Genomic DNA, 23,109 nt, shown 5'->3' on the forward strand with positions numbered 1-23,109 from the left:
CTCAAACGCCTGTAACTTCAAGGCCATTGAGTCTCTCTCACGCCTTTATCTCCAATCTAAACTCACCATATGATTTCATTTTTATCGATGGTTTTAGACTCGGTGTCAGCAATAATTGAGAACATTCCACACACGCGGGAAAATGCAGAGATATATTTTTAAAAATCGCGTCATGGTGTATCATACACCGCCCAACATGACACCTACGGGAACGTGTCGATATATATTAAAAATTCGCTTTTGCTCTCCGTTAAGATATATTACTTTTTCGTTTGATGACAGTCGTCACAAAAACGTCAACAATGATGCCGACATATATTTCTTCGTTTTCATTTCATTCAACATTATTAACCGGAAGTAAAATATGTTTCAGGAAATTACCGAGAGATATTTCTTCGTTTTTTAAAATTAGTTATGTGCGCATTCACTTTAAATAGGTTTATTTGAAATCTTTAATTTTCCACAATATAATTTACTTGCCATTTATCATTTGATGATTACGAGACAAATTCCTCTTGAGGATCGTGACAATTCATGCGTTGCGTGGAAACTTCCATTTCCAAAATGAATGAGACGATCGATGAAGAACGACTCGGTGTCACCAACGCGGGAAAATGCAGAGATATATATTTTAAAATACACCATATCACCGCACAACACCGCCCAACAGCCAACAAGCATAATACACCGCCCAACAGCCAACAAGTATCATACACCGCCCAACATGACAGACAGCAACATGTCGACATTATCGCTTTTTCTTTAAACCGAGTGAACCGAGCCGAACCGACTACACCGCGTGAATTCACCGAGCGAATTTCAGCCAATTCCACCTATTTCTTCGTTTTTATTTTATTCGTTACCAGCAGAAGTACCCAGCGTTTCCGGGCGGGGGAGGGGGGAAGGGCACGTACACTTTAAACATGTCTATACATGTGGGATGTGGGATATATACATGTGGGACATGTGTACGTGTGTGTACGTGTGTGTGTGTGTGTGTGTGTGTGTGTGTGTGTGTGTGTGTGTGTGTGTGTGTGTGTGTGTGTGTGTGTGTGTGTGAATATGTGTGTGTGTGTATATATGTGTGTGTATGTGTATGTAGGCTAACCCCCGCTCTAGCAGGGAAAATGGCCTTAAAATGCATGTTGTTGTTGTATGTGTATATATATGTCTGTGTTTGTGTGTATATGTGTCTGTACGTGTGTGTGTGTGTGTCTGTTTTTGTGTGTGTGTGTGTGTGTGTGTGTGTGTGTGTGTGTGTGTGTGTGTGTGTGTGTGTGTGTGTGTGTGTGTGTGGAGATGTATATATGTGTATATGTGGATACATATGTGTATACATATTTGCATATGTGCATATGTGTATATGTGTCTGTACGTGTGTGTGTGTGTGTGTGTGTGTGTGTGTGTGTGTGTGTGTGTGTGTGTGTGTGTGTGTGTCGATGTACGTGTGTGTGTATGTGTATATGTGTGTGGGTGTATATGTGTGTGTGTGTGTGTATATGTAAACATGGGCTGGTGTGTGTGTAAAGTGTGAGGAGGTATTGGAGAGGAAAATGCAGAGATATATTTTTTTAAATCGCGCCATGATGATAAACGAAAATACACCGCCTAAAATAACAGTCGACATATATTTAAAATTCGTCACACACATCCATGCCCGTGGGATTCCCATGGGAATCCCACGGGCATGGATGTGTGTGACATTTCGACATATTGAGTTACACTAGGGCATGCCCGTACGTGGGTGCCCGTTCCTTGCCAAAAAAAAAAAAAAACGCTACCCGTACGCTCTACCCCGCCCGTACGCCCGTACGCCCGTAAACAAAAAAAACAACGCTCTTCGCTTCCGCCCTTCGCTCTGACTGAATTGGGAGAAATAATGCGCATAAGAAATCGAGAAATTATTATTTTCTCCGGAAGAAATCGAATTACGAACCGTAATGGCGCACGCGCTCGGCTCGGCTCGTTCTGTGATTGGCTGCCGGAAGTGAAGTCTTCACTGTCCGGAAGGTCGCAAATCGCAGTTACGATGAATCGCAAATTAGTTTTAATTAGTTTTAAAACATAGTTTAACGCCAACATAGTTTGCCAACGTGAAATAAATGAATATGCTCTCAAATGTGCCGTCCGAGGCAGAGTCTGTTCGCCACGTTCGGCACACGTGATAGCTCGCTGCTCTCTGATTGGTTGAATCGTTTTTTGGACATAGCTCGGTAACTACTTGTCCGATTAATTTCAAACCTTGAAAAGGCACATCCTCGGGTCCCCAGCAATATACCTGGCAAGTTTAAAGTATATCGGACCCGTGGTTGTCGAGAAACAGCGGTCACAGACATACATACATACATACATACATACATACATACATACATACACACAGAGATTACTGGAATTATAGATAGATGCTGCGCCTGCACATTCAGTTATATAAGATGGTTACTGGCAATTGATCACATCCACAAATGATGTAATCCACACAATTTATGTACTTTACATAACGTTAATAGGAATACATGCCCGTGTAGATGGGAATGACATATAATTCACCGAAAACGTTGAAGCAACCGCATAATATTACGGTGATGTTTAACTCCGAGTGAGAATAGTTCTAAATTTTAAAAACTTTCTTCTGATATTTGTGATTTATTTCAAACAAACTGTATTTCCCATCTACACGGGCATGTATTCCTATTAACGTTATGTAAAGTACATAAATTGTGTGGATTACATCATTTGTGGATGTGATCAATTGCCAGTAACCATTTTATATAACTGAATGTGCAGGTGCAGCATCTAACTCAATATGTCGAAATGTCACACACATCCATGGCCGTGGGATTCCCACGGGTGACCCCGCTAGTAAACAATAAACAGTAAAAGAAAGGCTACATTTTCCTCGAAAATAAAAATACCAAGAAAGATGTCGTGCATAGCATGATACTTGCTAAATCTATAAAACAATATTGACCTTAAAAATAATTGGTGGTTGAATTTGATGCACAAATATGCAAATCCGCTTCAAATTTCAAGTCAATTGGATGAAAATTGACAATTTTAGAAATCTGGCCTATGTGGATCTTTTGGCTTATGGTGACCTCAAAATAATTGGTGGTGAAATTTGCAGACTTCACGTGCAAATCCTTTTCAAATTTCAAGTCGATCAGATGAAAATTGATGATTTTAGAAATAAAACAAAGTTGTTGACCTTTTGATCTCAAAATCGGCTTCTTGCTTGACAAACTCTACCAACACTGAAAAGACCCAGAAGACCCAGAGGAACTATATGACCTCGATGACCCAAAAGACTTCGTAGCTTTTCTCATAATAATAATAATAATAATAATAATAATAATAATAAGAGTTCCTTTACAAGGAGGAGGCCACTAGGCCTGTTAAAGCCTGCGCTATTATCAGTACTCCATCCGTTTTAAATTCTGAACGTCGAGCAAGGAAACAGCACGGACCATTATTAAGGCTTTGGTATGACTCGGTCGGGAGTTCGAATCGCTGATCTCGCAGACTCAGAGAGAAAGAACACTCTTATACCATTACAAGAGTCTGATTTAAAATTCCTGTTCCCGTTATTAATTAAGAATGATAAAAGTAAATTAAAAAAAAACAAATTTTAAAGTTAATTCACAATCTTTAATCAATAAGTTAAAATGAATTCACAATAAACCTGAATTAAATTCAAAATCTCGCAAGATTGCGTTTATCTCGCGGTTCTTCAGTAAAGATTGCCGTTATGTAAGCAAAAAGATAAAATAATATAAACCATATTAGCCTATGGTCATCGTAATGAAACAAGACCGAAAGTCTAACAGCAGCGTAGCCAGGCTGGTTTGATACTTTAGTTGAAGAGGATCGTATGGCCTGGGTGGAGATACCAGTTAGCAAATAATGTATGTAGGCCTACGAGGGGCAGTCAATAAGTAACCTTGAAATATTTTTCACAACTTGTTTATTGCATGTGAGTGTGTAACAACTGTTATTTTTCAACATAATCTCCATTGCATTCAATGCATTTTTTCCAGCACTTTACTAAGGCCTGGATTCTTCTAGAAAAAAATATTTTGGCTGCTTGTGTAGCCATTCGTGCACTGCCTCTTGAACCTCTTTGTCAGATTGGAAAGTGGTTCCACCAAGCGCCTCTTTAAGTGGCCCAAATATATGGTAATCCGAAGGGGCGAGGTCTGGTGCGTAGGGTGGATGAGGAAGACACTCAAAATGCAGGTCCTCGATTGTTGCAGCTGTAGCGCAAGCAGTATGGGGCCGAGCATTGTCATGCTGCAGCAAGACACCGGTAGTGAGTAGTCCACGACGTTTTGAACTGATTGCTGGTTTCAGATGATTTTTAAGGAGGTCGATGCACATCAAATTATGATGCACTGGTAACTATGGTCCTACTTTTTGGGCTTCGGTGAAGTTGAATGGCGCCACTCTTTGCTTGCCCTCTTTGTTTCTGGCTGAAAGTAGTGGACCCAGCTTTCATCCCCAGTCACTACGCGCTGTAAGAAAGTGTCGCCTTCTGTTTTGTAATGTCGCAGAAGTTCTTCACATGCATCCACTCGCCGATATTTCAGTTTGAGTGCGAGTTGTCTAGACACCCACCTTGCAGACACTTTGCGGAACCCCAGCACGTTGTGAAAGATATGGTGTGTTGACCCATGGCTAATGTTCAATTCAGAGACCACTTCATCCAGCGTAATGTGATGGTTTCCCCTTAGCACGCGCTCAACTCCTGCAGCCATTTCTGGTGTCTCCGCTGCGTGAGGCCGGCCTGAGCGAGCAGTGTCTGCCACACTGGACACTCCACTTTTAAACTTCCTGTCCCAGTCATACACCTTCTGCAGCGATAAACATGCGTCACCATATTGCATCTTCATTCTGTGATGGATTTCACTGGGATTCACACCCTCACTTCGCAAGAAACGGATGACAGAACGTTGCTCCTCCCTGGTGCATGCTTCTTAGGGCGCCGCCATCTTGGAACTGCTCTACTGGCGTCATATGCTCGACGTTGCCAGATCTAAAACAGGCAAAACATGGCTCTTACCCAATTGCCCGTAGATATAACATATGTCGTCTACAACTACACACATTACATTCTCAAATTTATATCGTCATTCTAAGGTTACTTATTGACTGGCCCTCTTATAATAATGACAATTAACTAATTAATGAAAATATTCTCAACAAGATATGGCAGGACAATGTGTTGCACACTTGGAAGATGATTGCCTGTATGATGATTGCCCATAGGGCGGGTACTCTGATAGTAAATTTAATACTCTGGGATATCCTTGCATCTTGTGTTCTGTTTCTCACTTAACTCTTTCTAATGATGATTTGTTTGATCTGCAGATAGTCAGTATGAAGAGAGAAAATGTGACAAAAGGAAGAACCGAAAATGTAGTTGCCGTAACGGCTTTCATGAATACGATGGCAAATGTGTGCTGGAAGAGTCTTCCAAAGGTAGGAGCTCGATGGATCAGCATGTATTTATTTAGAGGAGATGGAAGGTTGTAAGAAGAGAGTGTAGAAGTTAATAGCAATCATTGGATGCAGGTGTAAATAATTGCTGGACAATTAAGTCATAAAATACCTTTGTTGAAGGTGTAAATGGAAAGAGAAAAGCCAGCAGCGTGAAATTATCATTTAATTGTTTTTCTCTCCTTTTTCCTCATTATCCCAAATTCTTATTTCTTTCCTTCAGTCGTAATCATCCACTTCATCAGAAAAGAAGAAATTGATTTCGAAATTGAAGAAACTGAAATTGAGTTGGTTTCACAGATCATCACATGTGCATCATTCGCATTCTTTTTAATGATGGCAATCTTCATTCTTGGCCTGGGTAAGTTTCCACCCTTAGTATCTGCATGTTCTGTGTGTTCGCCATCAGGACAGGAAATAATGAGGGAGATTGGAAAATTGGATATAATAATGGATTCTCACCCTCAATAAAATTGTTAATGGAGCAGGTCTACGATGTTAAAATTTACCTTGGATACATACAACTTATTTGGAGAAGAAAATGGTGAAGATGGCTCATCATTTTCATACGATGCAGAAAGGCCACAGGCACCACAACCAGATAAAACGTTGTTTACCAACAAGATTCATACTCAAAGCCTTACCAGGTGACAAAGGATTCCTGGTGGATGGTGTCTACCACCATTCTACTAAGCCTGAACACAACTTCCTTCGAGAGCATTGTTGTGCCAGTTTGCTGAGATCGACCTTATCGTGTTCTCAATCCATCGGATCACATAGAGCACACCGTTCCTGTAAACAGCTCGAATTTTATTGGGAGGTCACTTAAAACACACTAAGTCCATGGAAATCAGATAGCGAAGAGGAAGAACGCATGAGCGACCAATGCACAACCGAGCATGTGCAGGACGAATTAGAAAAGAGTAAAGATAAACGTATCCGATGTTCCTGAAAGATTGATGAAAGATTCATTCTGATGAGCCAGGTGGAAGAGGGAATTATTGGCCCATTTGGAATTTCCCTCTGAACACTTTGATGTCAAGCTGGAATCCCATGTGCAAATCCCAAGCGTTGTGATGAATTATCCTCATCATTGAATCACCTTGTATAGTCTAGGGCGATTAGTAATTTCGTGTTTTTTGTTTGTTAAAATTGATTTAGCAATGGATTCTGCTTCAGAATATTATAGAGATGTAAAAAAAATAGGGTTCCATTTTTTCTTTTACGTCTAATAGGTAGTAATTCGAAGAAATCCAAGATGGCCGCCATAAAATTTGGAAAATACACTTTTGTGCATATCTTTGTATCTAGATATCATATAAACATGAATAATATGTCCTTTTATATGTTTTCAGACCCAAGGAAGCCATATCTGCCATTGTTTTTACAGAAAAATGCAAGGAAATTAAAATAGTGGGCAATATACCAGCCAAAATGGAGACGGCCGTCGTGAAATCGGATCGTATAATTTCCCAATTAGAATCGATTCAATAAACAATCTTCACTGATAACATTTATTTTGAATACACACACACGCACACGCACACACACACACACACACACACACGCACACACATACACACACACCTAAACATAAACGATGAATGAACATAAACGATCACATAAACGAATGCCTCATTCATCCTCATCCATATCTATCACACGCGGTTCATTGATGTTTGCTTTGTTGTTACAACTGTAACCCACACACCCACAAACTTCAGTACAAGGAATATTGTTATTGCGACAGCTACATCTTCCCATACACCCTTTCTTGCACCCACAGTTCACGAGATTCATTATTGCTTCTGGGGCTGGAGGATTCAGGCATCGACTTGGGGCATAAACCCCATCATCCGAAAGTAACTGCCAACCATACTCGACAGGTGATGGAAGGGACGGATGGCTTTCTGCTGCCTTTCTCCATATCATTGCGATATAATGTGCTCGCTGAACGTGTAACTTTAGCGAACCAGTGGTAGGTGGAAGACTCTCTCCCTCAGCAGCACGGTTGGAGAATAAGAACCAGCGAAGCTCGTTTACTTTCGTGTGAACTTTAGACTTGTACAGCAGACAGACGAAGCGTTCCAGCTGGGAACACACTTCTGGTGACGGATCAGTTTGTCCCAAAGACTCCAGAGCCTCCCATATCTTGTTGTCACATGTCATGAAGACCTTAAAGCACCAGTCCTTGCTCCTGCCAGCGAACCTTCCAGACATGTCACTTCCCGTGAATGCGTGGAATCCAAGTATTGCAGACGCACGTTTCTCTCCTAGCATGCCATGAATAGGTTGGACTGCAATGCTCCTCCTCAACTTTCCCTTCCCAGTGAGAAACCTCGTAGCAGGTGGTAGATCGTGAAATCTCTGAATCAGTAGGAGGAAGATATCGGTATCTGGCGAATCAATGATAACTTCTGCATCTTTGTCGACTGTGAGAGCATGCAGAATTAAGAGTGTATCGGCCTCTTCTTGGCTGTGCGTGAGTAGACTGTCTGGAACTTCAGTGTTGCCCGTGGTCTTAGTTCCTGATGTCACCATGAACTTCTTCAACTTGTTTGGATGAGCCTTGCTGTAAGATAGACACTTCACAGCCAAGTACTCTGTAAGCTCTGCCTTGGTCTTCACATTGGAAAGGAAATATTTGAGTGAAATCTTCTGGATCAATGTACTATCCCTGACGTGATAGTATGTTGATTTCCCCTTTGTCCTCTTTAGGCGCATTTTGTCTTTCAGTGAGTTATCGATGTATCGGTCGAATACCAACCTCACGTCATCATAATGCACGGCAATATTTTCGAGGCGTTCAATGAACGATTGAGCAAAGTCACTGCATGTAATCATTTGTTCTGTTTTGGAGATCCCGTTAACAAGAGCCATGCCATCAATGATTATCACTCTATGGCGAGAAGTAGTCTCGTTTTCATTGATCACTCCTGATCTTGTGGTTGTGTCTGGGTTTTGGCTGATCTGAGAGGGTTCCTGCAAATTTTGGCTTGAGATTTCATAGTCAGTTGATGGGTCATTAGTTTCTTCCCCAGCGTGTGCTGCTGCATCATTCAAAGCGGCAATTCCCGCGTCTTGATGCTCATTGATTTCTGTCGAAATAGGTTCTCCTGGTGGATCATGTACATCCTGCTCTTCAGGCTCAGCCAGATGCTCAAGTTGACGAAGGATTTTTGCCTTGTCGTATGCCAACAAGAGGGATCCATCAGATGCAAATAAAGAACGTGGAACGATGCCAAATTCATAGGTGCCAATACATTCTTTCAGGTCGAGCTCTGGTCGGCTCCGTGAGATAACGATGAACCTCTGCAACAATCCTCGCTCTTCTTTGACTTTGATCAGCTTGTCGCCCGATCTCACTTCTGTTGTGGCATTCGAACTCTTGAATGTTCGAAGTTTTCTTTTCGTCATTTTGTCCCACACAGAAAGTTTTCCCTCAGCTAAACGATCTGTGGCAAATTGCTGGAACATCTGTTGTCCGATCTCGTCGCGCTCTAAGATGTCGCTGGACACTTTTTCATTCATGACTTCTTTGGTGAGCAGGTTGTAGACCTCGTCTACTTCCTCTTCCATAAATGGATCGCCATGTTCACGGAACACCCTAGAAAGCTTGGAGGCATGGCTCATCACCCGGGAAAGCTTCCCCCCCGTGATTTCGTGGTGTTGTTTTCTGCTCTGGTTTTCACCAAGACCATATCCCTCCGCAAACTCGTGCAGTGACTTTGACAGCTCAGGTGCAATGAGGAAGAATTTGTCAAGCGCCTTCTCATTTTGAGTTATCCCTACGATTCCTCCAATCACCTTCAGTGTACGGTTTTCTTGCTCAATGCCATGGTCTGGGGCTATTGATGTGAAGCCTGCCAATCCTTTTGTCACACAGAAGTTCCCTTTCATGAATTCCCTCCACAGTTCTGGGTGCTGCTTTTCAGTCTCCTGCATTGTTGAAATGTAGAGAGGGAGCAACCGAGCATAGTTTAGATGATCGTGAGCGAAGAAGTACTTCGTGAGAGACTCGATGCTCTCCATATGCAGCAGCAGATCACGTTGTCTTGTACTTCTAATGAACAGAAGGATAGTCTCAAACTGTTTCATGTAGTTCAGGATGAAGCGCTGTATCTTGTTTGTGCTGACCTCAAATTGTTCCAGTTTTTTGGTCATATCTCTGGACTCCATCATGGCCAATGTTTTTTTGAGAATGTCGCATAGATTCTTCTCTGGCTCCATGCTCCCGCTGATGTCTCTCTGATATGCCTCTCCCAGACGAACAGATGACTCGTTCAGATAGGCCCTTTCTTCAGGTTCCATTGCCAGGAATCTCTGGAAGTACAGGTTGTACAAAGCGATCAGTGTTACCATGTGTGCCTCCAGAGCTCGATACAAGTGCCTCCCATTTAGTATTTGGCTCACTGTGGTTGGCGAGAAAAGTCCAGCCTCGACCCATGCCTGATCAATTCCACTCCCTTCCACGTATTTTCCTAATGCAGCTAAGGCCCAAAACACAACATGTAGCTCACCAGGTCGGAAGAGGAATTGCTTCCTGATGTCCTCGCGTTCCACCCACAGCTTCATCGCCAGGTCGTATAGCTGCAAATCGAGAGTCATGACTGTGATTGCCTCACTCCCCATAACACGAGTTGTGATGTTGTGAGCTCTCATCAGACCCGTGTACAGTGTATCATAGTCTGTAGGAGGCGACCTTATCAACGGAGGAACGAGAGCAACATTGGTCTTCTCACTGGACGAAGATAGCAAGGAATTGAAGGCTCCCCACGTCCCCGGAGCTGTGAGTTTGACGTCAACTTCTCCTTCTTCCTCGAAGTTCAGGCATCCAATCATCCAGGTCATATCGGTTTTCTTGTTCTTGTCTGTCTCGGGTTTTGATGTGAGCAGCTTGCAGTCGCTCTTTCTCTTCTCGGGTGCTGGCTTCTTGCAGGTCAACGTTTTACAGCCAACTGCATCATGTATCGTTTGAGCTTTTGATGACCGGTCAAGTTCAATTGGTGGTATCATGGGTGATTTCTCCGGTGATACAGGCTGGTAGATCGCAATTGCTGTACCATGAAGGGTATTCATCCTGCAAGGAGTTGACTCTAGAAAATCGATGTTGTCCATGGCAAACCAGACGAACGTGTCCTGAACCAACCATGGTGGTAGACAGATGCCTCCGGTGGACTCCATTTGCTTCAGTACGGAGTTGGCAATGCTGGTCTCAATCTCCATGACCTTTTTGTAGGAGATGGCGAGGTCCAGATGTGCAAGTTTCTCTACAAGTGCCTTGGATCGTGTGTTTTTGTGTATGTCGAGAGCTAAGCCCACACTCAATGGAGTTTCAAATCGTTGTTTGAATGATCCATCCTCGCTTCTTGGTTCGTACGATACCTGTCGGTCAGATTTATAAGCACCGACAAAGTGCTGCGCCAACAATGATGCACTCACACCAATGGAGTCCTCCCTGTTGCTATTTCCTACTTTCCTTGTTCCCATGACTGCATGCTTGCAGAAGATGTTGAGCATCGGGGGTGGCTTGTAATCAGCAAAGGTTCCATTAAATTTCCATGCTGGGGAAGATGCGATGTCTTTCCTCAATATTTTCGCAGCTCGCAAAAGTACTTTAAAATCGTCTTTGATGCTGTCTGCTGTAATTGTGCTTGATATCATGTGGTCTTTGAGCTTTGTGGAAAGAATCTGCTCTGGCTTTGTTTTGTTTGAGGGCCGGCTGAAATGAACATCGGCAATGTTGTCTAGGATCAATTGTTTCAGGTATGGCTTATAACTATGGTTGTCTGAGACCGGAAAGTCGTGCTCCTTAAGTAAATTGACATAGGTTACATGAATTTCATTCATATTCAGCACAGCATTTTCAGTAGTATCATTCAACGCAGTTTCAACAATTTCAATGAGTTCAAGGTCTGATAACACCTGACCAAAGTTAACATTGGTTGTTTCTGTTTGTTTTTCCGTCTTAACTATAGCACGTTTGGCCTTAACTACACATGGTAAATGATATTTCATGTCCTCAGCCATTGCTTGCAATGGGTCAGGCGAACTTATGACACTGTTCAGTCTCACTTTCAGATTGTCATTACTTGTTTCTTGGCCAATGTTTCTGATCTGGAGTCCCATGTTCTTTGTTGACACATTGTGTAGTTCACTTCCTCTGTCTTCCTGGCATATGACACATCTGAGCGCGTCAAATGTCTGTTCTCGGGAACACCTTCTGGATGTTGACGTGCTTTCCCCTAGATCACTAGAACTTGGTCGTCCTCTCTTTTTCAGTCGGATTTCTGCGGCACTGCCTGATGTTGTTCCTTTCTCAAACCTAGCCTTTGCTCGATCAATGTGCATCTTATTGGTAACATCTTTGTAACAAGCTTTATGGTAGCGGAGACCTTTTGCGAGCAATTCTTCAGCAGAGGAATATTGCAAACGTCTATTCAATGATGCAAACTTTGTTTCACCATACGTGTACTGTTCCTCAGCACCTGCCATCAGTTTCTCGACAGAGGAGAGTTTTGGTTTCGTTACAAAGGTTGTATAGTCTGTTTGCCCTATGGCCATTTGGCATACAAAACAAAGTCCGAAATCTACTGACTTCTCAATCTTCCTGGGTGGTGAGTCACTCATCTTGAAGGTAGGTGTAATTTTCTAGACACTCTTGAACTGTCGTCGGTCCTGCAAAGATAGATACTACTATTCAGAATCACATTTCGTCAACACAGTCAAAACCAGACCTTAACTAGATGGTGGAAACTTAATTAACCGATTTCATGCCGGCCGACCCCACTTTGGCTGGTATATGTCCACTATTTTATTTTCCTTGCATTTTTCTGTAAAAACAATGGCAGAAATGGCTTCCTTGGGTCTGAAAACATATAAAAGGACATATTATTCATGTTTATATGATATCTAGATACAAAGATATGCACAAAAGTGTATTTTCCAAATTTTATGGCGGCCATCTTGGATTTCTTCGAATTACTACCTATTAGACGTAAAAGAAAAAATGGAACCCTATTTTTTTTACATCTCTATAATATTCTGAAGCAGAATCCATTGCTAAATCAATTTTAACAAACAAAAAACACAAACAATATTGTTATGACATATGGGCCTGCACTAGTAATTCATGGAGACCACTGCTGTCTCCTAATGTCCTTATTTTTGTGACCATAAAATTGTACACAGGTTTTTATGTGACCACATGCAGGGTGGACCATAAAAATTGCAACATTTGATCATGCTGAGATTTTCTTAGTAACATGGTTGTAAGTAAATTTCAAATTTCCTTTGATTGCCTGTGACAGAAAAAAAATTTTTTACAGGTAATAAAAATAATCGGACAATTTAATATGTAGCAGTGCTGCATCTTTGTTTATGACATCTACGTTGAAACAAAGTCACCAAAAAGAGTGCAGAGAGCATTTAAAAGAAGGGTCCTGGCAGCTCGTGTATCTGCTTACAAATCAATAACGGCATTAATGCCAAAGATAAAATATACTGATCATTACAAAACGTGAATAAGTGCTGTTTAGGATGGCTTGTTAATGTTCGTGTCCCAAGACCAATGAAGCTGTATGGAAATAGATAGAGAGATATCCATGAAAACCAACAGGATGACTCTCAGCTGAAACAGGAATCCGTTTCACATCAGCATGATCATTACTAATGGAAAACATTGAGCTTCTTCCTTACAAAATCCAGCTTTTCCAGGTACTTAGTAAAAATCACAGAAGATGGTACGGCTTGTGTAACTGCTTTTCTGAATCACTGCAAATGAAGACCTCGGTATCGATGACATATTTTTGTCTGACGAGTGCCATACTACCTCCGCCACTACGCCACCAGGATATGTTTTCACCCCTGTCTGTGTGTTTGTCTGTCTGACTGTGAGCAGGATATCTCAAAAGGTTATGGACATTGGTGGACAGGTTGAGTGTGTGACAAGAAGGAATTGATAAGATTGTGGTAAAGATCCGAATCCGGATAGGTATTATAGAGCAATTTTTAAAGATAATCTTTAAAATAATCGAACCTTTATTCAGAATTTTCCAAAAAAAATTGGGCTAAAAACACTCCCCAGTACTTACAAATGGACGGCTGAATGTTTCACAAAGATGCGTTTGAACAACTCTGAAAATATGTTGACACGCAGACAAACATTTATCTTATAGTATAGACTAGCAGGGGTACCAGGCATTGCCCAGTGTTCTCATCCTGTTGGCATTTTTACAAAATCCCCAAAAAATATCTTTTTTGGAGCCATCTAAAACACTTCCCTACACCCACTAAGGAATTGGTGTACACTGTAAAAATACATATCCAGTGTATGCTGTATATTAGTTAACACTCAGCCCTTCTAGCCTAAGAAAGCTACATACAGCAACCAAGAAAAGCTACATAACCAAGAACAACAGCTACACAACCTTCATCAAAGAAAAGCCATTTGCTGTTTCAAACCCTACCTGAGTTCCTCCACAGTTGTGGACATCTACAAGTAGCACATGCATGAGAACTCCAACACCACATACCCTTACCAAAGAATAAAGGCATCAGCCAGGAACCAGTTTCATGACTTGCTGGCAGACAGAAACTTGCGCCACCAATGCTGCCAAAACATATACCACGTGCAATGAGAATAGATTCCAAACATCGATATAAATGATTAAATAACATGACAAACATATACACCACCGGTCAAAAGTTTTAGAACACCTCAATTTTTCCAGTTTTTATTGAAATTTACGGAGTTTCATGTCCAGTGAATAACCTGAAATGGTACAAAGTTAAGCAGTAAACTGCTCCAGGTTTAAAAAAAAGTTTAGGCTTGCAAAAACGGGAAAATAATGTAAATTACACAGTTATATTGTAAAAAAAAAGGCCTTCTTCAGGGAACAAGTAATGGGTTAAAAACTTATAGCTGTTCTGCAGCAATGTAAGTAAATGAAGCCTTGAAAGTTGATGCACACAATTCTGACAGGTGTCCCAACCTCTGCTGATTACTTGATAACAAACCCCCTGTCTGCATGAAAGCAGTATTGAAACAGACTGTTATTACATCCTCTGAAGCATTATTTGGACAATATTGCACTGCAGGAAGTAGTACATTGCAAAGTGGAGGAAACTCCAACAGGAAGAGGTCTGGCATACCCAAAGCCACAACAGAATCAGAAGACAAGATTCTGAGAGTCAACAGCTTGTGTGATAGGCGGCTCACAGGACAACAGCTTCAAGCACAGCTTAACACTGGTCGAAATAAGCAAGTCTCAGTTTCAACTGTGAAGAGAAGACTTCGAGCTGCAGGTTTGCCAGGTCGAGTGGCTGTAAGAAAGCCATTGCTAAGATGGCAAAATAAGAAAAAGAGGCTTGCCTGGGCCATGAAGCACTGCCAGGGGACTACTGAAGACTGGAAGAAGGTCTTATGGACCGATGAATCAAAATTTAAAATCTTTGGTTCTTCACGCAGGGTTTTTGTACGCCATCGAGTAGGCGAAAGGATGGTTCCTCAGTGTGTGACACCAACTGTCAAACATGGAGGAGGAAGCGTGATGGTCTGGGGCTCTTTTGCTGGATCCAGAGTTGGCGACTTGCACAGAGTGACTGGCACCCTGAAAAAAAGGGCTACCACAGCATTTTGCAGCGCCATGCAATACCCTCTGGTATACTACGCCTAGTTGGTCAGGGGTTCATCCTACAGCAAGATAATGACCCTAAACGCACCTCCAGGCTATGTCAAAACTACCTTCGAGGAAAAGTACAAGACGGTCGGCTTCAAATCATGGAATGGCCAGCACAGTCTCCAGACTTAAACCCCATCGAGCTGGTTTGGGATGAACTGGACAGAAGGATGAAGGCAAAGAAACCTACAAGTGCAACACATTTGTGGGAACTTCTGCAACAGTGTTGGGAAGAACTTCCCGAACAATATTTGATTTCCATTGTAGAAAGAATGCCACGAGTGTGTTCGGCGGTTATATCTGCAAAAGGTGGATACTTTGCTGAGTGATAAATTGAAATTAAATTTTGTTAAACAAAATGATTCTATGATTTCTTTTTATCTCAAATTGTTTATTTGTTCTATGCTTAATTTCAGAGTACATTGAGACATTACTGCGTAAATTTCAACAAAAACTGGAAAAATTGAGGTGTTCTAAAACTTTTGACCGGTAGTGTAAATGAACATATAAACACAAATAACATATATAATATAACACAAACATATAAACATATAAATAATAGAATGACAAACATATAAATTCCAAAGGCCCACCACCTCTCTCACCCATAATTGGAGGGAACAACGAATCAGCTATGACGTCATCGATTATCCACAGCTGTGGCTAGGACCTAATAAATAATTAACACTTGGCTCTTCAATCGAAGCATATTGCATAAAGCAACCAATAAAAGCCACACAAGATAAGCCCTCTTGCTGATTCATACCCTACCTGGGTTCCTCGGCAGTTGTAGGTATTTACAAGTAGCACAGGCATGAGAAGACTAATGCTCGCTCCATGCAAAGGGCGTACCTTATGCAGCTTTTATGAGTTGCTTTTATGCAGCATTTTTGGGATTGAAGGCCTGAGTGTTAACTAATTATAAAGTCCTACATACATGTGGGGATAAATGATCAGGTAAGAGGAAAATTGATTATTCCCTTCATGCGCAGGTGAGCCTGGTGTTGGCTTAGCGGTTAGGGTACCGGCTTGCGAAATGTGGTTTGGCCTTTGTTATATAATTGCTGTAGATCACTGGTAGAAAACGTTTTTTGTATATCGCTGTCTAAGGTATTAAAATCATAATCTCTTCTGCCTTTTCAGGGATTCAAAAAAGACTTACAAAGGTAGGATTGTTGTTGTGTTGCACGGTTCTGTGCCAGGTTAATTACATTTTCTAATTTATATTAATTTTCTTCACTATCTCTCTAACAATCAATCTGAAAAAGGTTTTCAGTCATTTTTGGTAAAGACTACTTTATATTTATCCATCTTAACATTTTTGTACACCGCTCCTTTGCTATTCCATCTCCACGCGCTGCATGACGTCATTGCCGGGCACCGAAGGGGGTTTATTACGCACTTATTTATTTTCTTTCTCATCTGGGCAATATCTCAGGAACCTTTTGAACTAGGAAGCTGATATTTGGACATGCCAATGACCAAGTGATTTGGTTGTAAAGGCTATTTTTGATTTATTGATTAATCAATTAATCGATTAATTATTTAATTTTTTGGAATAATCAATGATTTTATTAATTTTCAAAAAGTTACAGCTTTGGATAAAGCACTGGCGGTTTAGTTAGGTATGCAATTAGCCAATTGATGAAGTAATTAATTATTTTACGATTATTATTTATTTATTTTACTTATTTTAATTTTAATATTTTAATTTAAATATTTAATAAGAAATTATTAATTTTAATTATTAAGAAATTTAATTATTTAATTTATTTATTTTCATCAATTAATTATTGTACACATCTCCCTCCCAATACTGTCTATATGTGCTGCACGGTGGAATTGCCGGGCGCCTAATACTGCGGGCTGGAGGATATATTATTTCTGTATTTAGCATGGGGGCCGTGTACTTTGAATGTATCTGTACTTTTTTTCTTAAAAGTTAATCTTTTAACCTCTTCTCTTTGGGTCATTCTCATGAAAAAATTCTGGAACATTTTGGTCTGATATATACTGTATATATACATAGTAGCAGATTGTGGCAGATCCTGATGGCCATATGGTTTACTTTTCTGCATATGGCCTTGGACAGCTGTCTCACCCGAATCCCAATGCTAATACAACAACAACAACAACAACATGCATTTTAAGGCCATTTTCCCTGCAAGAGCGGGGGTTAGCCTTGCGGTCCCCATGACAATGTTCTCCATTTTGCCCTATTCTCTGCATCTCCCCTTGTTAACCCCCTTGCCCGCATTTCTTTTTCGACCATCTTTAGCCAAGTTTTTCTCGGTCTTCCCCGCCCTCTACTTCCTTCTACATTCATTTCCATCACTCTTTTCAACCAGTCACTTTCATCCTTCCTCAACACATGACCAAACCATCTCAACCTGTTTCTCTTCACAGCATCCATCACAGGCTCTATTCCCATCAACTTTCGCAATTCATCATTTGTCTTCCTCTCTCTCAACGATACTCCACACATCCACCGAACCATTCGCATTTCCACCCTTTCCAGCCTTCGTTGCTGCTCCACGTTCATTACCCATGTCTCACTCCCATAAATCATAACACTTCTCACACATGCAGCATACACCTTTCCCTTCAGCTTCAATGACACTCCCCTCCTCATCAGCACGCCACTCAGTTCCCGAAACTTCTTCCATGCACATCTCACTCGAGCAACTGTTGCCGAGTCTGATCCACCTTCTCCATTCAGCATGTCTCCAAGGTAACAAAATGTTTTCACACCTTCCAGCTTCACGCCATCTCCAAGATCCAACTCAACATTTCCTCCATCTGCAGCTCCCTCTGTGCACACCTTACACTTGAATGTAGGTGCCACACTGGTTAATGACCCTCTCAAACCACTACATTTTTGATGAACCCACTCAGCGCACATTGTACATTGAATGGAATTCACTCCGACACCCTTCCTGCACACAGCACATGGCCACTTCCCAGTTCTTTCCACCTCACCACATGCTTTACCACTTGCCATCACCTTCGTTTTTCCGATATTCACCTTCAGACCTTTTGTCTCCATTCATTCCTTCCACTTGTTCATCTTCTCCTTCAGTCCATCCATACTTTCTGCAATCAACACCAGATCATCTGCATACAACAACTCCTACGGTAAACCCTCCTTTACGTTCTGAGCCAGCACATCCATCACAGCTAAAAATAGTAGTGGAATTAGTACTGACCCGTGATGCACTCCCACCTTCACCTCAAACTCACCACTGTTCCCGTCCTTCGTCCTTACACCTGTGCATGCTCTTTTGTACATTGCCATCACTACTCTGATCAACCATTCCTCCACTCCTAACTTCCTCAATGCCCATGTCACTACTTCACGTGGAACCCTATCGAATGCTTTCTCCAGGTCAACAAACCCAAGAAACAACTTCTTCCTCTTCTCCATATACTTCTCCTGCAACTGGCTCACAATAAAGAGCGCGTCTGTCATTCCTCTTCCTGGCATAAATCCAAACTGCATTTCGTCAATCTCACTTTCTTCCTTATCCTCTTCTCCAACACCCTTTCCAATACCTTCATTCCATGCTCCAATAACTTTATCGCTCGATACGAGCCACAGTCCAGAGGGTCACCTTTCCCCTTGTATAGAGGGACGAGGGTACTCAGTTCCCAATCCACTGGAATGTGGCCTTCTTTCACCACCAGATTGCAGATCTCTGCCATTCTCTTCACACCCCATCTTCCTGCTGCCTTCAACATATCTCCCACAACTCCCGTCGGCCCTCCCGCTTTTCTACTCTTCATTGCTTTTATCGCTTCCTCAACTTCCTTCTCAGTTATCTTCTCTGCCGGTCCTAAAACTGGGTTACTCTCTCTGTTGCCATCCCATTCATTCTCTGCGTTCAACAGTATTTCCATATATCTCTTCCATCTTCCTTTATTTCCATCTGGGTCCACAACGATTTGTCCCACTTCATCCTTCAAGCAACTCACCCCCATCACATCACACCTCTCTTTCTCGATCTGCTTTGCAATCCTGAATACCGCTCTCTGACCCTCTTCCGAATCCAAGCGTTCTCCGAACATTTTCCTACATGCCTCCTGTGCCTTTAGTACCTCTTTCTTTGCAGCCTTCTTGGCTGTCTTATAACTTTCATGCTCTGCCTTTTCTGCCCCCATACCCTTCGCCTTCTGCCACTCCTTGAACTTCTTCCTCTTCTCGTCAATCTTCTTTCCAACTTCATCATCCCACCACCATGTTTCCGAGTGCCTCGGTGGTCCTTTTGTCCATCCACATACCTCACCAACGGCTCCCAACAGACTATCTTTCATTGACATCCAACTACTTTCAAGCTCAACCACATCATCCTCGACCATACTCAGCCTCTCTTTTAATGCCTCCTTCACTGTCACCTCTTTCAACCTCCACACCTTCATTCTCGGTTGGTACTTCACCCTCCGAGCTCTCCTCGCACCTTTCACCCTTATGTCGCAGACAACCAAGTGGTGCTGTGAAACAGCCTCCTCCCCCGGGATCACCTTTGTGTCCCAGAGGTGCCCCCTATCTCGCCTATGCACCATCAGGTAGTCAACGGTTGTCGTCGACCCACCTGACGTGTATGTAACAAGATTATTATCCTCTTTCTGGAACTGAGTATTACAAATCAACAAATCAGCTCCATCAGCAAACTCCAAAATCCTTTCACCTTCTCCATTTCTCACACCATATCAGTAACCCCAATGAACTCCCTCAAAACCGTACATACTCCTTCCCACATGTCCATTTAGGTCTCCTCCTACCACAACAACTTCCTCATCTTTCACGTTTTCCATCAGCTTCTCTATAGCACACCAGAACTTGTCCTTCTCTTCATCGCTCCGACCAACCTGCGGAGCATATCCCGAGATGATGTTCACCAAGAGCTTTCCAATCATCGTTTTCACTATCATCAACCTTTCACTCACTTTAGTCACACTCACCACACTGTCTACAAACTCCTCAGAAAACAGGACACCAACACCATTCACGCCCTCCAGGCACCCTTGCCACACAAACTTGTATTTCTGTCCCTGCCTACCCTTCACCATTCTCACACCACTTCCCTTCCATCTCGTCTCCTGCACACAACATATGTCCACTCTTCTTCTGACCAAGACTTCCACCACTTCTCCTGATCTCCCTGTCATTGTCCCTACATTCCATGTCCCAAACCTCAGAAACCGATCTCCACTTCGGGCTGTACCCTGCCCATATGTAGTTGTAATTGTCATGGTTTTCTTTTTGAGGCAATGTTTTTATGGCCGGATGCCCTTCTTGACGCCAACCCTTTTAGTCGCCTCTTACGACACGCAGGGATACGGTGTACCTATTCTAAACCGGGGTACACACCGGGTTAATGCTAATCACCTGCTCAATGAGGTTAAACTGATGTTTGGGAATCAATTTTAAAAAGCTTCCTGTTAAATTTTCACCAGGAAGGAGGAGGAAGGAAGAGGGAGGAAATAGAAGGGATGTTAGCATGGTAGTGGGACTGCACGTTAGTGGCACCTTTAAATGCTGTGTGGGAATTGTTTTATGTCGTCCAAAGATGACTGTCACTGCAGAAGAAGCAAAATGGTATTTTTTCAAAATTATTATTATTATTATTATTATTCTTTGTTCACCGAGTCAAGGCTCATGGAAGTACAAGAACACTGAATGGATCAGGATGCAACAGAACAAAAGGAACAGTAGAGAGAGAGGGTGGAAACACCAACAGTAGAGTTGATGTGCAAAATAGAGGGAGACTTGGACAAGCAATGGATGTTGGGAAGAATGAGGGGTAGGGGATGATGCATGGGTGGACAAGTTGGATACATAAGCAAGCTATCACGAAAGAAAAACTGAAAATTTGGAGAGACGTGGGCTTGGAGATGTTAATGGGGATGGAAAAGATCATGGTTTTTTATGAGGGATGGACTAAGATGGTGGTGAACATCTCAGATCATCCCGATCCAAAACCATGATCTTTTCCACCCTTGTTAATCCCCCCTACCCCCCACCCTTCCACCCCATGCGCTCTTCGTTCCATATTTCATATTTTTCTTCGTTCCATCGTTCTTCTTCGTTCCATATTTTTCAGTTTTTCCTTCCAGAGTGTTTCTTTCCCCATTCATCTTTTTTGTTTCTTTTTTCTTTTTTTGTATACAGAATCAAGGCTCGTGAAAGAGCTAACATTTATCAAACAAACAAGCAAACAAAGTATATAAAAAGGGGAGCGGTAGACAAGATGGGGAGAGAAGGGGAGGAAGCACACAAACACAACATTTGAGAGCAGGGACATCGGGAGATGTGTGGGAGGGAGAGGGCTTGGGGGGAGGTGGGAGAGGTATAAAATATATGGACACAGCAAGGACTTCCAGGAAAGAAGTTGGAATTTCGAAAACGTGTATCTGGGGTGAATTAGCGGGGGTAGAAAAGATCAAGGTTTTGGATGGGGGAAGATAAGAGATGGTGGTGCACAGCTGTTTTAAAGACCTGGAGGGAGGCGTGGGATTGAAGGGAGTGGGGGAGTTTGTTCCAGAGGTGGGAGAAAAGGGGAATGAAAGAGGGAAGGTGAGCAGAGAGCAGAGAGCAGAGTGAGCAGAGATTTTGGCAGTTTAACCATAAGAGGGTTGCTGGCAGATCTTGTGTGACCTGTAGGAATATTTGCGGGACAGAGCACAGAGAGAGCTGGGGGAGCAAGGCTGGAGAGGAGTCGGTAGAAGACAGAAAGACCACCAACCTGCCTGCGCTGAGTGAGTGAAAGACCCTCGGAGTTAGCTTCATCGCAGGGGATTCCAATAATTCTGAAAGCTTTGGTTTCAACAGCGTGAAGCCGAGCTAGGTGTGAGGCATGAGCACAGGCCGAGAGGGGGGGAACAGTATTCCATTGAGCTGCGGATGAAAGCCTTGCATGTGGTGAGGAGCTCAGGTGTGCCAAGGAAGGACTTCGCATGACGGAGGATGCCCAGTCAGCAACTGGCTTTGGCGGCGAGCTTGGAAATGTGGTTTTCCCAAGAAAGATCATGGCAGATTGTGAGACCCAAAAGCTTGAGCGACAGAACTTATTGGAGAGGATTGTTGAGAAAGCAGATGGGAGGGTTTTTCCAGTCGGTATTTTCGGAGAGACATAGTAAGAGTGTGCGATTTGTCAGGAATGTAAGACATGTTCCACTTATTTGACCAGTCTGTGATTTTGTCCAGGTCTGCAGAGAGTGAGGAGGCTGCAGACTGCCGATCTGAGGGATGAGGAATGGAGCGGCAGAGAGTGGAGTCATCAGCAAAGAGATAGAGAGAGGATTTTCCAGAGAGTTGGAGAGATCATTGATGAAGACCAGAAATAGCACAGGGCCCAGAACACTACCTTAGGGAACTTCAGCCAGAACAGGCAGGGCAGATGAGAAAAATCCATTCAGGGCCATACGTTGCCTACGACCAGAGAGGAAGTCCGCAAGCTATGAGTGGATATTTCTATAGATACCATAGGAGGAAAGTTTGGTGAGCAGAGCTGGGTGCCAGACCATATCGAAGGCACGTGATATGTCATGGGAGACAGCTCTGATTTTGTGTTTGGCATTGAGGACCTCCATCCATTGCTGAGACAGCAGAAGCAACATGTCCAGAGTAGAATGACCTGGTCTGAATCCAAATTGATGATCAGAGATCAAGCCATTGGAGAAGAGGAAGGATTTGATATCCGAAGCAATGATGGATTCCATGACTTTGCTGATAATTGGGAGCAGGCTGATTGGTCTGTAGTTGCAAGGATCTGTTTTTGCACATTTTTTGTGTAAAGCGGTAATGTTTGCTGATTTCCATGATGCTGGCAGATGACCTTGAGCAAAAGAGAGGGTGAAAAGAACAGAGAGAAGGTGAGATAGAGCGGAAGAGCAGGATTTTAGGACCCGTGGGCTGATGCCGTCTGGTCCAGTTACA

The 23,109-nt window shown here is 42.5% G+C and overlaps 2 protein-coding genes across 5 annotated transcripts in view; both read left to right on the forward strand.

Annotated features, from left to right (window-relative positions):
• LOC144889548 (uncharacterized) overlaps positions 1–23,109 on the forward strand; it is a 121,078-nt gene that overhangs the window by 83,483 nt on the left and 14,486 nt on the right. For both annotated transcript variants that reach the window (XM_078770229.1, XM_078770230.1), the window contains exons 5-7: positions 5,365–5,475; positions 5,717–5,854; positions 16,317–16,339. In XM_078770229.1, the coding sequence (XP_078626355.1) occupies positions 5,365–5,475; positions 5,717–5,854; positions 16,317–16,339 (272 nt within the window). The remainder of the gene's footprint in view (positions 1–5,364; positions 5,476–5,716; positions 5,855–16,316; positions 16,340–23,109) is intronic.
• Positions 1–23,109, forward strand: part of LOC137415872 (E3 ubiquitin/ISG15 ligase TRIM25) — a 732,877-nt gene that overhangs the window by 49,713 nt on the left and 660,055 nt on the right. The window lies entirely within an intron of this gene.

This window comes from Myxine glutinosa, chromosome 1 (assembly GCF_964187855.1).
Source record: "Myxine glutinosa chromosome 1, kmMyxGlut1.1, whole genome shotgun sequence".
Lineage (NCBI taxonomy): Eukaryota > Metazoa > Chordata > Myxini > Myxiniformes > Myxinidae > Myxine > Myxine glutinosa.